Genomic DNA, 14,315 nt, shown 5'->3' on the forward strand with positions numbered 1-14,315 from the left:
TCTAGAGGCTTAAAGAGTGTTCTCAGAAATCACCTACTCTTTTTCTCTATTCACCTGCTTCTTTTCCTCTCTGAGTAGGCTTCATTCTCAGGTAAGCTGTCCCCTCCTTCTGGCCCCCAGGAGCTCCCAGGCTTACATCCCTAGAACTTCGAGTGTCTTTTCCATTTTGACCATGTCCCAACCCAGCACTGGAATATGCTGTTTTTCCAGGTCTTAGGTCACAGGCCAAACCCTAAAGCAGTCATTGTGGCCAGGGAAATGTAGAGCTCTGATTGGCCAGACCTGGGATCACGTACCCACTTCTAGAGGCAGGTGTGATCACCCAGCCCTGACCTCGCGTCCAGATTGGCAAGCAACCTTGCCCTCTGCTTCCCATTGGGTTTGGCCAGTGGGAAGCGCCAGTGAAGGATGGGGAAAATGAAAAGAGTGAGGTCACGGTATTACCCCTCCAACTCCTTTCTGCCCAGTTGCTACTGGCCGGCTGAGCCCTTCAACCAAAGTCACTGCTCCTGCCAGGCAGCCCTCTCCACGCTGCTTACCCCCAGGTCCTAATTATCGCTTGCGCCCTCTACACTCTGGGACCTTCGAGCGGTCCAGAGCACCCTGTTACTGACTCCAGGGTATGTGATTTCCCTATACCTGCCCACATCTTTGTAAATAGTCCTATTATTAAACCCTCCTCAAATTACCCACGTTGAGTGTGCCATTTCTTTCATGCTAGGACCCTGACTGATACTTCATGGTTCACTGAAGTCAGCTGAGCTTGTGAAAAGTCATGACTTCATAATGCCACTCAAAAGAGAAAAGTGAATACTAGATTGGGGTAGATGCTGCTGTTTTCCGGTCAGACAGCCATCCTCCTGTCTTCCCATCAGAGTCCTGATTTGTTCAGGTGTCCACGCTGCCCACGAGACCCAGGGAAGGAAGTCTCTATCCCCAGCTCCAGGGGAAAAAATCCTAATTAATTCAAGTGATCCATTGCCTCCTTCCAGTCCAATCTCCAGCAAACAGCTTAAGTGATCTTGTTAAAATATAATTCAGGGATTTCCCTGGTGGCGCAGTGGTTAAGAGTCTGCCTGCTAAATCAGGGGACACGGGTTCTTTCCCTGGTCTGGGCAGATCCCACATGCCACGGAGCGACTAGGCCTGTGCACCACAACTACTGAAGCCCGCACTCCCTAGAGCCCGCGTGCTGCAACTACTGAGCCCATGCACCGCAACTGCTGAAACCCGCGTGCCTGGAGCCCGTGCTCCACAACGGGAGAAGCCACCACAGTGAGAAGCCCATGCACCGCAGCTAAGAGTAGCCCCCGCTCCCCACAACTAGAGAAAGACCCAACGCAGCCAAATAAGTAAAATAAAATATAATTCACATTGTGTTATAGTCCTGCTTAAAATGCTTAAGACCCTTCTATGCTCCTAGAATGAATCTAAACTCCTTTACATGGTCCACAAACCCTGGCAACCTGGCATTGCCTACCCTTTTTTTTTTAAAAGGTTTTTATTTTAAATATTTATTTGGCTGTGCTGGGTCTTAGTTGCGGCACGTGGGATCTTTAGTTGTGGCATGAGGGATCTAGTTCCCTGACCAGGGATCGAACCCAGGCCCCCTGCATTGGGAGCGTGGAGTCTTAAACACTGCACCACCAGGGAAGTCCCCTGGCATTACCTACCTCCTCCTCTACCAATCCCCAGCTTGGCTCCAGTCATTTCAGCCCTTCTTCCCATTTCTCAAATCTGCAATGATTGTTCTACCTCAGGGTCCTCATCCTTGTGTTTCTTCTGCCTCTCTGGTTAATTTTGTGTAAGCCCTGGACTCAGATGCTTTGGGCTGGTTATTTAACTTATACCAATGTGATGTGATTGAAAGGCTCCTGATTGGACTGTATATTTTAGAAATCCTACTCCAAATAGGACCTCTAAATCTGGACGGATTTGGGGGAAATCACTCTGTATCATGGATCTCAGTTTCTCCCTTTGATTCTCCAGGAAGTTTTTATTTAATTGTCCTTCCATGGGAGGAGTGTACAGCAGGGTGAGTTGTGGAGAGACTGAGTGATGAACAGCTCAGTACGCGGGCCCAGCCGCTCCGCGGCATGTGGGATCTTCCCGGACTGGGGCACGAACCCGTGTCCCCTGCATTGGCAGGCGGATTCTTAACCACTGCGCCACCAGGAAACCCACAAACTGATATCTTATCCGATGAAGACAGTTTTTAAAGCCTGAGACAGAAACTTGCACATGGTATGTTCTCATTAATGTGGGATGAATTTTAGGGACAGAGGCAATGTGGAAGAGAGAAAAAACACACATAATTTAGATTTAAAAAATGAGGGCTTCCCTGGTGGCACAGTGGTTAAGAATCCGCCTGCCAATGCAGGGGACACGGGATCGAACCCTGGTTCTGGAAGATCCCACATGCCGCGGAGCAGCTAAGCCTGTGCGCCACAACTACTGAAGCCCGAGCACCTAGAGCCCATGCTCTGCGACAAGAGAAGCCACCGCAATGAGAAGCCCGCGCACCACAGCGAAGAGTGGCCCCCTCTCTCCACAACTAGAGAAAGCCCGCGTGCAGCAAGGAAGACCAAACACAGCCAAAAATAAATTAATTACTTAATTAAAAATAAATAAATAAATAAAAGAACTAAAAACATTTTTTAAGACACATTAAAAAAAAGAAACTACACACATCGCAAGAACTATCAAGAAATGGGTTTTTTAATGCCTTTATGGAATCACAGTGACAACATGTCACTGTACAAAATAAAAGAAGACATTTAAATATTTTATTTTGTTTAAATTAAGTTTAAATGATAGAATCTGGCTAGCTAAAGCATTTTCAAGAAAATTAAATCACTATAAAAATAAGCAGTAGTTTTTAGAATGCTTTATTTGAGCTTAAAGGAACATAGTCTCCCTGGCATCTGTGGGCTTAGCAGTTTCCGTAGCTCTAACACGTGGAGTCTGGTCTTTTCTCTCTCATAGGGTGATTCCGAGATTCCATTTACTGAAGAGGATTATCGAAGAAGAAAACACCATCCTAATTTTCTGGACCACATAAATGCTGAAAAACTGGTTCTCAAGTTAGGGAAAAAGGTAAATCTCGAGTAGTAGAACCTTTAGGGTAAGAAAAGCTCTTTTGGAAGCAGCTTACAATGCACATGGTCAGGACTGTTCCACATACTCTATGTGTATCATGTCAGCTCGCTCCCCACCTCTGTATTTAGTTCCCGCGTCCTTATACCCACAGAGCTCCGAGCGTCAGGCTCCCCCAAAAGGCACTGTCCCAGGTCCTGCCCCACGTTCTTTTCCAGCCCCCTAAGAGGGAAGGCTTGTATGGAGTCCCCAGCAGAGCTCAAGCCCTCACCTCCTAAGGGGTCTGTTGGTCCAAAGAGTCCCTTGGTCCAGAAGAGTCAAAAAGCTGAGAGTGGGAATGGGGAAGAGGGAACCACATTTTCCCTTCTTCCAGACTCTATCTCATTAGTTTCTTACAGCAGCTCTGAAAAGTGCGTATAAACCTCATTTTACAGGGAATTCCCTGCTGGTCCAGTGATTAGGACTCAGCGCTTTCATTGCTGATGGCCTGGGTTCAATCCCTGGTCAGGGAACTAAAATCCCACAAGCCGAGCCGCCAAAATAAATAAATAAAAATAAACTTCATCTTACAAACAAGGAGACAGAAACTTCCAGAGGTTAAGTAATTTGCTCAAGGTCGCATAGCTAGCGTTTGCTGAGCACCGTGCTGAGCGCTTCTTAGCCTCATCTGATCTACTCCTTGCAGCAACTGTCTCGTGTACATACATAATTATTCCCATTTCACAGATGCAGACACTGTGGGAAAGAGCAGAGCTGGGATTCAAACCTGGATCCATCAGATACCAAAGCCTGTGGGTTTTGTTCTTATTTTCTCCTGACTCCAAAACTCCGTCATTCAGTAGAGTTGATCCTGACACATCCGTGTCACTGATTACTGACATGCCTCTAGCTGGGAAGTTCACGTAAACAAAAAGAATAGCTTATTAGCCTTCTGTTGCAGCAAAAGTTATCATTTTGAAATCCATATATTATAAAATTGTTTTATTTCTCTTTAATCAAAATAGATGACAGGAATGCCCTGGTGATGAATAAGTAGTAACAACTAAAAATTATTGAGGGCTTGCTTACCAGGTACCAGGCACTGCGCCAGGTGTATTACTTACAGCACCTCATGTAATCCTCCTATATCTCATATGTAATCCTCACAATTCTGTGAATTTAGTGCTATCATCATCATCCTCATTTAAGTTAGGTAGAATTTATACAGAACCCCTAAACCCCTAGAGGTTCCATCCACTGCATTTTTTCCCATTATCGGAAGACCTACGATAGTGATATGTAATGATAGTTCTAAGATGACACCTAGTGGTCTCAGAGGATATTACAGTAGGAACTTGGTCCTTAAATTCTGTCCTACTAGTAAATGTTTTTATTTTATTAAAAAAATTTTTTTTTACTTGGCAATACAAACACTGTGAGTATAAAATATTTGAAGGAAAAGACATGGGATTAGGCATTCTAGTCCCTTTTCTACCCATTAATTTATGACCTTAGCCAAGTCATTCAACTTTTGGAGTTAAATAAGTAAAATAAAGGGGTTAGACTAGAAAATTAAATTTCTTCCAACTCCAAATCCTACAGCTATATTATTTTATTAAACTTTGAACATTACCCCAAATAGAAAATTCATGATTTCTTCATCATTTATTTCAAATTCACTGATTGAGAAGGCATGATCACACATGCAAAAATAATAGATGTGAATGATAGTCTAAAATGGAGAAATAAGGAATTCCCTGGTAGTCCAGTGGTTAGGACTCTGCACTTCCATTGCAGGGGCCACGGGTTTGACCCCTGGTCTGGGAACTAAGATCCCACAAGCTGTGTGGCACAGCCAAAATAAATAAATAAATTTAATTAAATAGAGAAATAGTGTCATCTTAATATCTTTATTTTATCATAAAAACGTTAAGTATGTCCCATGCTCTAAATTATACGATCAAAATTTAATTTCAAAAAAAAATTTTTTTAAGCCCAAGCTTTCCTAATCACTCTTTTCTGAACAATTAATAAGATAAGGTTGATCTGGCCAACTTGGTCATCTTAGTAACCCTTCTGTAACCTAGTGTTTTTCATCAAATAGGTAGAACCTTGGAAGGAATCATTTAACTCATATCTGTTAAGATCTTGCTATGTAACAGGCACTGTGGCTAAGAGCTGGCCTCACAGCCATGAACAAAACAGATGTGGTCTCTGCCCTCCTGGGGCTGGTTGTCCAGTGTTCATCAACTGTCACCACATTTGCGGTAATCACATTTACATTTACATGCTATATTATAAACACAAGAAGGTGGACCAGTTTAGTTTTTGAGGCAAGTTCATAGGCTTTTTAAATCCTTTGGGGCATTTTCACTTATCACTTTCCCTAGGACAGGTAGGAAAAACCAGGGGACTGGGTCACCTTGTCCTTGCCTCTCTTATCCACTCGTCCAGATGTACAGGAATGTAGATCAATTATGATGATATGGTTCCTCCTCAAAAAGCTCACTCAGAGACCCCAGTTCTCTCATATCAGGGATGAGGGTGTGTGTGGGGGGGATTTTCTGGTCTCTACTTGGGTTCCATCCTCAGTTCATGATTATCTCTTCAACTTACCAACATCCAACCTTCCCAAATCGAATCACAGTGGTGATGGAGGGTGTCTGTATTGATAATTCTACTTCTGACACCAACTACAGCGTTCTAATTGGATGAAGAATTAGCAAGAAGAGGCCAGTCAGAGCACACATATGCTCACAGATCATACTGTCTCAGGTTAGATTAAATCCCCGATGTAATTAACCAAAGATTAAAAATCTCAAGTGGGACGGCTCATGAGTCCAGTGTTTAACGGAACCTAAACAGATCTCTGTGGGTCATTGCACCTTTTATACTTGGACCTCACATTAGCAATACAGAAACAATTGCACCAACCATTGCATGAGTCTCTCTGGATCGTTAAGTTAAACATCATCAAAGCCACGTGGTTATTGGATTATGAGAGTGGAGAGCATCAGAGGAAGAGAATCAGTGCCCAGGTATCCCTAAGTATTACCTCTGCCTTAAGCTTTTCAACATGCCCAAAAGCCTGTTTCTACACAGCGTAGCTGCTAGTACCATGATGACAGTAAAAAATAGTTTGAGTATTGAGGCAAATTCTCCCAGCACCTAAATTACTCCTCCTGGATGAAGGGAACTCCATGTCTATTAATATCCTCCTATTAAGGCCCATCACGAAATTCCTTGGTTCTATGTATGTCCCCTCCCCCACTCGGTAATTAAAGACCATCATGGATGGACAGATTTTTACATCTTCCTTTGCCTTTAGGTGCCCGGCATAGCACTTAAAGGTGGTAAGTCTTCACAATAATAAAGTCTGGCTTTCATTTAATTGAGTCCCAATTAAATTTTAATAGTGGTCAGTGGGGTTGAGTTCCCTGCCTTTTAAGAGATACTCTTTTTGTCCTAAACAGTACATTAGGAGCTTGAAAGAGGTGATGAGACTTACTGAAGTGCTCATTTAAAATAATCATTAAAAATAATCTGATTCAACGTGGTTCATAATAATATATTTAGCTTTTTTCTTGTATTTTATCTAATAGGTCAGAAAATTTGCCACTTACGTAGTTGCTGCCGGACTTCAGTATGGAATGGAAGGAGGCATCTTACATGCTTTTTTTAAGGTATGACTTTTCCATGACTATAACTTTTTTTTTAAGTGTTTTACACTAAGGTTACACAATTCGAAGGTTATGTACTGGCTAGGCCCATTTAATAGCAGAAAGTTAAGGAAAATATGGATGTCCAACATAACTACCTCTTTTTCTTGTATTTCCCACTCTCAGAATAATAAAGAAAAACATGGATCTCCTTTCATTCATGAGGCAAATGTTGATCCAGTGCCTACCATGTACCAGAAACCAGTGTAGATGCTGGGAACACAACATGATAAAGTCCCTGCCCTTGTGGAGCTTACATTCTAGGGGGTGGAGAAGAAGAGCGATAGCTAATGAACAAATTAGCCAGTAAACAGAGTATTTCAGGTGTTGAAAAATAAACTGGAAAACAATGAAGCAGAGAAAGGTAGATAGAGCATGTGGGGCTAGGGTTGGGGGTTAACATGTCTTTATATGATGGTTGAGGAAGGCCTTTCTTTTTTTACTTTATTTTATTTTTATATTTATTTTACTGTAGTATAGTTGATTTACAATGTTGTGTCAATTTCTGCTGTACAGCACAGTGATTCAGATATATATGTATATATATAGATAATCTTTTTCATATTCTTTTCCATTATGGTTAATCACCAGATATTGAATCTAGTTTCCTGTGCTATACGGTGGGACCTTGTTGTTTATCCATTCTGCATATAATAGTTTGCATTTGCTAATCCTAAACTCCCACTCCATCCCTCCCACATGCCTCCTCTCCCTTGGCAACCACAAATCTGTTCTCTATGTCTGTGAGTCTGTTTCTGTTTCGTAGATAAATTCATTTGTGTCATGTTTTAGATTCCACACATAAGTGATATCATATGGTATTTGTCTTTCTCTTTCCGACTTACTTCGCTTAGTATGATCATCTCTAGGTCCATCCATGTTGCTGCAAATGGCATTATTTCATTCTTTTTTATGCCTGAGTAGTATTCCATTGTATATATGTCGCACATCTTTATTCATTCATCTGTCGATGGGCATTGAGGTTGTTTCCACGTCATGGCTATTGTGAATAGTGCTGCTATAAACACAGGGGTGCATGTATCTTTTTGAGTAATAGTTTTGTCTGGATATACGCCCAGGATTGCTGGATCATATGGCAGCTCTAGTTTTAGTTTTTTGAGGAACCTCCGTACTGTTCTCCATAGTGGCTGCACCCATTTACATTCCCACCAACAGTGTAGGAGGGCTCCCTTTTCTCCACACGCTTTCCAGCATTTGTTATATGTAGACTTTTTAGTGATGGCCATTCTGACCAGTGTGAGGTGGTACCTCATTGTAGTTTTGATTTGCATTTCTCTAGTAATTAGTTGAGCATCTTTTCATGTGAGGAAGGTCTTTCTAATGATGTGACATTTGAGCAGACAGTGAAAGGCAATGGGGAGCCAGCTAAGTGGCTTCCTGGGGAAAGGCACTGGGCCCTGCAAGTGCAAAGAACCAAGGCAGGGGCTTCCCTGGTGGCGCAGTGGTTGAGAGTCCGCCTGCCGATGAAGGCGACACGGGTTCGTGCCCCGGTCCGGGAAGATCCCACATGCCGTGGAGCGGCTGGGCCCGTGAGCCGTGGCCGCTGAGCCTGCGTGTCCGGAGCCTGTGCTCCGCAACGGGAGAGGCCACAACAGTGAGAGGCCGGCGTACCAAAAAAAAAGAACCAAGGCAGAAACGTGCTGGCTGGGTTAAGGAGCAGCAAGAAGACCAATGTGGCTGAAAGTGCTGGAGGATGGGGGGTGATGGAGTCAAAGAGGTGATGGAGGAGTCAGATGGATCCCAGCTTCGTAGCCCATTGTGAGGGTTTGGGCTTTTATTCTGAGTGGGTTGGGAAACAGACTATTTTGAGCATAGAAGTGGCCTAATCTGTCTTAAGTTTTCAAGGATAACGCTGTTCTGCTGAGTTGAGAATGTACTGTAGGGGGCCAAGAACAGGGTAGTACCTAAGACCTAGGTGGAAATGGTGGAGACACTGAAGATGTTGGGATTTGGGATGTTTTGAAGATGAAGCCAATGGGATTGGCGCCAAGCTTGGATGTAAGGGTGACAGAAAGAAAGTAAAAATGACTTTAAGGATTTTGGTGCAAGTAACCAGAAGTAGGAAGTTGCCGTTTACTGAGATGGGGAAAACTGGGAAGGGACAGATTAGGGCGAGGTATGCAATCAGTGGGAAGTTCAGCTCAGCTTAGACACGTTGAGTTTGAGATGGCTGACATCCAAGTATCGATACTCAGCAGGGAGGAAGTTGGACGTTGCACTGGAAGGTGGGAGGTGTGTTTGGAGATTATGGAGGTAGTCAGGACTAGAGTTATAACCTTGGAAGCCACCAGCATATGGGTGGAATTTAAAACCACAAGACTGGATGACATCACCTAGAGAATGAGTATGGAGAAGAGAAGAGGTCTGAGGACTGAGTCCTGGGACACTCCTATATTTGGAGATTTACAAGGATATGGGAGGGAGTCGGGAAAGGCAGCTGAGGAGGAGTTCCCAGTGAACCAAGAGGGGAGTGTGGAAAAAGACACGTGAAAAAAGTGTTTCTAAAACGAAATAGTGACCAACCATATCACACACGGCAGATAATCAAGTAAGATGAGACTGGAGGACTGACCTGGATATTTTTGGAATCGGGTAGAACAAAAGCCTGATATGTGTAGGTTCAAGGAGGGAGCACGAAGAGAGGAAGTGGAGATGGTGAGAACAGAGGAGCATTCTGAGAGATTTTACTGTAAAATGGGGCAGAAAAAGAAGGCAGGAGCTAGCAAAAGAAGTTTCAGGAAAGTGTTGGCTGGTTGGTTTTTTAATACAAGAGATATGACAGCTGAAGAGGATGAGCTAAAGAAAGCTCTTTCTCTTTGCCCGTGCTCAGCTACCTTTTGCCTAACTGACCACCGGATGCTGGCCTTCCAGGCCTCTGCCCGGGGCCCTCTTGTCTTCTCCATCTACGCTCTTTCCCTGGGTTGGGCTGTTCAATCCCATGACTGGGGCCAGTGACTCTCAAACATCCGTCTCCAGCGGGACTGCCTCTCCTTAGTCCTCACTCTGCAGATCCATCACCTCAAGCTGGATGTTTCACAAACCCAAACTACATGAGCAATCACCCCCATACCCGCAGCTCCTCCAGGGCCCCGCCCCAGGCAGTTGGACCACCTTCTACCCAGCTGCACCAATCAGAAGCCAACTCCTTCCTCTATCTCATCCATCACAAGATCCCCAGGTCCTCTAGAGACGACCTCCCCAACACCTCCCTTCTCTCCAGCCCAGCGCCTCCAACTCCCCACCCAAAGGCTAGGAAAAACCCTCTCTTGTCCTCACCTGTCATGACCTCCGTCTCTTCATTTAAACTCTTACTTCTCATCATCCCTTCACAAGGCAACCAAAGCAAATCCAGTGATGTCACTTCCCTGCTTAAAACCCTTCAAAGGTTTCCCCAAGTCCAAAATATCTTACAAGATCCAGTGGTCTGCTGTGGCCCCCACTCCTACCTCTTTCACTCTTGAAAAGCAATATAAAATCATCTAGTGCATGACAGTTAAACAGTACCCAGACTACCTATTTATTTACTGAAATATTTAATGAAGGGAAAAGACAAAGGTTTGGACTCTGAAGATCAGGGTTCAAATCCAGTCAAAGGGACTCATCGGAAGTGTAATGTCCCGGAGGATACTTTATGCACTAAGCATTTCATCTACAAACTGACGATCATTACCCCCAGCCAGTGGGGGTAATTTTAAATTTTAATTCTCACTTTCATGAGAATTAAAGACACCGTGCATACTAAAGAATTTTCTTTCTCTACAGATGACCACTAAAGACAGCTGATGACATTATGATTTCTTGAAAAGTATTTCAGCCCTGAGGTTGCACTTTATTTCTCTTAATAGGATTTCATCAGCAACTAAATCTCGTCAGAACTGATTTACAAAACCTCTGGAGGCTATTATTTCATCAGATAGACAGATCTTTTTGGATGCCTCTGACTATGGCTCTGTCTGGGAGCTGTAATAGTCAGACGCACATAACTGGGGAAAACATGCTTTTGCTTTTCTTTCTTTTAGCTAGCTTGGTCGGGTGAGGTCCCTGCATTACCAGTTTTTGGAGATGGAACAAATGTAATTCCAGCAATTCATGTTCTTGATCTAGCAGGGTAAGTATTCTACCAGATATATGACTTCCCGAGAATTAGCTGACTACCGTGTTTGTTTCTCACCGAGTGCTAAGACCCCCACGTGTATTATTGTATTTCTTCTTCACAACGACCCTAAGCAGAAGGTACTTTTATCATCTCCACTTTGCATCTGATGAAATTGTGTCCATCACCTAAAAGCGCCACACTTCTGATAGCAAGTTCAAGTTCACCTTTTAGAAACCTTACCAGCAGAATAGCATGTCTTCCAGTTTGGGAAAAGAACTCTTTATATGCGTTCTGGGGACCTGGTCCTTTGTCCCAGATGAGATTGATATGTCCAGCCCACCAACTTAAATTCTAGAAATTTGTGAACTATAAACCAGAAGCTTTTTTTCTTTTTTTTTTTGGCAATTGTTAAGTGATGCTAACACGTGTTTTTCAGACTCACAGAGTATCCCCAGGTCCCCTTCTCCTTCTTTGCAGACACTGACTTAAACACTAACTCAAAGATAGGGTTCACTTTATTTGCAGTTCATCGCCTGTACCTTTCGAGTTCCAGGGGCTTTATTCTGTCAACCCCTCAGCTCACCCCACAGGAGGGAGCAGCACCTCTCTGAGATTCTTTCTGGTTTCTAGATCCCCCCCTCTTTCTCTCATCCACCAGCCACTATTAAATTAGTCTCAATCCCAAGCAGATTTACAGATTTACTGGGAAACAATGAAGCTTAAACTTCAAGACCCTCCCCTGCATGGGTCCCTTCCACGATCCTAAACTTCATTTTTATTATTGTTCTCAAAGAGGGATTCCCTAAGTTGTCTGAGCTTCAGACTCTACATAAAACCTGGATCTGGGCTTCCCCGGTGGCGCAGTGGTTGCGAGTCTGCCTGCCGATGCGGGGGACGCGGGTTCGTGCCCTGGTCCGGGAAGATCCCACATGCCGCGGAGCGGCTGGGCCCGTGAGCCGTGGCTGCTGGGCCTGCGTATTCGGAGCCCGTGCTCCGCAACGGGAGAGGCCACAGCAGTGAGAGGCCCGCGTACCGCAAAAAAAAAAAAAAAAAAAAACCTAGATCTGCTCCAGCCGACATTGACACTGGACACGGCAGGGCTGACACGGACCCTTTTTTCCTGCAGAGATTTTACATGATTACATTATCAGGTTTTAAAGTTGTGAAAGAATCTTACATTATTAAATTAATTAAATTATTCCCATTACACAAGGACTCGGGGGCCCTTGCGGTAGCATTTTTTTCCAACCAGTTTCTTGAAGACTGTCAACTATTTAACAAAGAAAGAAGCTACAAGAGGAACTGTTCTGTGAAATTAATATAAAACAAATATGAAATGGATATTTAGACAGGTGCGTTTGTTTTATTATCGTTTGACTGAAAAGGAAGCTGAGATGGAGGTAGAAACTACAGGCTTGTGACAGTTTTCCATTCACTATTGTTTCTCTGGAAATTTTTTCATCTGTATTCAAATCCCTGTTCTGCCCCTCACTAGCTGTGTGAATTTGGGAAAGTTGCTTAACCCCTTTGGGTCTGATTTTCTCATTTGTGAGATGCGGATGATAATAGCCTTACCTGAGAGGGTTGTTCTGAGAATTCCGTGGGGTAACACCTGGAAAGCCCAGAGCACAGGCCTGACGGAGTTGAGCCCTCAGACACGTTGGCCATCATTCATAATTAATCCAGGGCAGGAAATCTAAGCCACTCCCTGCTATGTGACTTAAGGAGCCACAGCTTCTGTGAATCTGTGTTTTACTTTGTGAAACACCTTCCCCAAAGCATTGTTTGGGGACTTTAATGAGCCACTGGGTAAGCGGGTTTCATCCACGCAAGTCCTGTCGGGGCTCAGCTACTCTTGTACCTGGGGCGAATCTGGAGCCAGGTGGACCTGGCTTCCAATCCCGGCCCTTCTACCTTCCCATTAGCCCTTCAGCCCAAGAAATGTCACTTAACTCTTCACTAGCTTCCTTCACTGTGGAGTGGGGACCACCATCCCAGCCCTGACCTTGTTGGAAAATAAGATAATTGCTAAATCAGCAAACCTGGCATCTGGTCCATGAGGGTGGCATCCATTGAATTCTATTTACTACATCTCCTTTGTTTATTCCCTCTGGGGGCAATGTTCCCTGGTGGTCTGCAGAGTGATACAGAACGTCATAGACCACGTGCCAAAGTTCCATTACCTGGTGGCTGTGGACGAGTCAGTTCATACTCTGGAAGACCTTGTCAAGGTATAGCCATGTCATCCCAGCCAGACTGGATGGCATCTCTTAAATCATTTTACCCACCCCCCGCCCCGCCAAAGTATTATAATTATGGAATCAGGAGTGCTAACAAGACCGGGGACTCCTAAAATACAATATCCTTAAACCCAAGCTTGCTATTTGTATCTGCAGTATATGTATTGGGAAATTACAACCACAATGTTTTTATCTCCAGTATACGCACAGAGGGGAGCAAAAAAAGTCCACTGTAGGACTCACACACACACAAATCACACACCGCGATACTAAAATCTGTCTGTGAATTGTTCCCCAAAGTACTCATGTGGTCAAGTTCACCAAACCTACTGGCGGCTTCCAGGAGATCTGGGTCTCTGAGGGCCCCCTTTCCTATCTGGGCTGCTCTGGCTAAAGCCACCTGTCACCTTATGGCCCAGCTGGCCCAGCCAGTGCGGCCTTCTCTCGCCCTTTCCCTGGCCACCCCCACTAATTCTTAAGATTCAGCTCAGACATCTTCCTCTGCACCCTCCTGGCTCCATCCCATCTCCCCCATGGGCAAGCCCCTCTTTTCCAGACGCCTAGATCAGACAATACACACAAGCATCTGTCTCTCCCTTTTCAGGCTGGGGGCTGCCTGAGGGCAGAGATCGGGCCTTATTCATCTCTGTGCTCTTTAACCACGTGTGGAAAAAATACACCAGTGAATACCCTCAGTGTTCTCCCCCGTTGCTTTGCAAATTTTTTTTTTTGTATTCAGTTATGTTTATATTCATTTGAGAAATTTTATATTGAAATCTTACAGGTCAACCAAATAATAATTCTATGTTTCTCTAACAGTGCATCAGTAAAAGTACTGGCCCTGGGAAAATCCAGAAAGTACCCAAAGAAAATGCTTTCCTAACAAAGGACTTAACAGTTAGTATATAAGAGATTCTTTTTTTCTACTCTTGTCCTAAAGGTGTTGGTTCTTGAGGGATTTGGAGTCAGAAGACCTGGCTTCCAAGTTCATTTCACCTCCTCCTGCACAGCTGGCCATCTTAGCTATCGCAACTTCCTCTTCACCTCTGTGAGCCTGTTGGTTTCTGTTTTTTCTTTTTTTGAAAACCCTCAGAGGTTGTGGTCAGAAAATGTATTTGAAAGCTGTCTGATGTGTAAAATGCTAGACAAACACTGGGTGTTGCT

At 44.1% G+C, this 14,315-nt stretch overlaps 1 protein-coding gene across 4 annotated transcripts in view; it reads left to right on the forward strand.

Annotated features, from left to right (window-relative positions):
- Positions 1-14,315, forward strand: part of AK7 (adenylate kinase 7) — a 54,228-nt gene that overhangs the window by 16,436 nt on the left and 23,477 nt on the right. For 3 of the 4 annotated variants that reach the window (XM_004262378.2, XM_033439628.2, XM_033440605.2), the window contains exons 5-9: positions 2,986-3,096; positions 6,678-6,758; positions 10,835-10,923; positions 13,052-13,142; positions 13,971-14,048. In XM_004262378.2, the coding sequence (XP_004262426.2) occupies positions 2,986-3,096; positions 6,678-6,758; positions 10,835-10,923; positions 13,052-13,142; positions 13,971-14,048 (450 nt within the window). The remainder of the gene's footprint in view (positions 1-2,985; positions 3,097-6,677; positions 6,759-10,834; positions 10,924-13,051; positions 13,143-13,970; positions 14,049-14,315) is intronic. The other variant, XM_033440154.2, reaches the window with a different exon arrangement.

The sequence above is a fragment of the Orcinus orca genome, chromosome 2 (assembly GCF_937001465.1).
Source record: "Orcinus orca chromosome 2, mOrcOrc1.1, whole genome shotgun sequence".
In the NCBI taxonomy this organism is placed as follows: Eukaryota; Metazoa; Chordata; class Mammalia; order Artiodactyla; family Delphinidae; genus Orcinus; species Orcinus orca.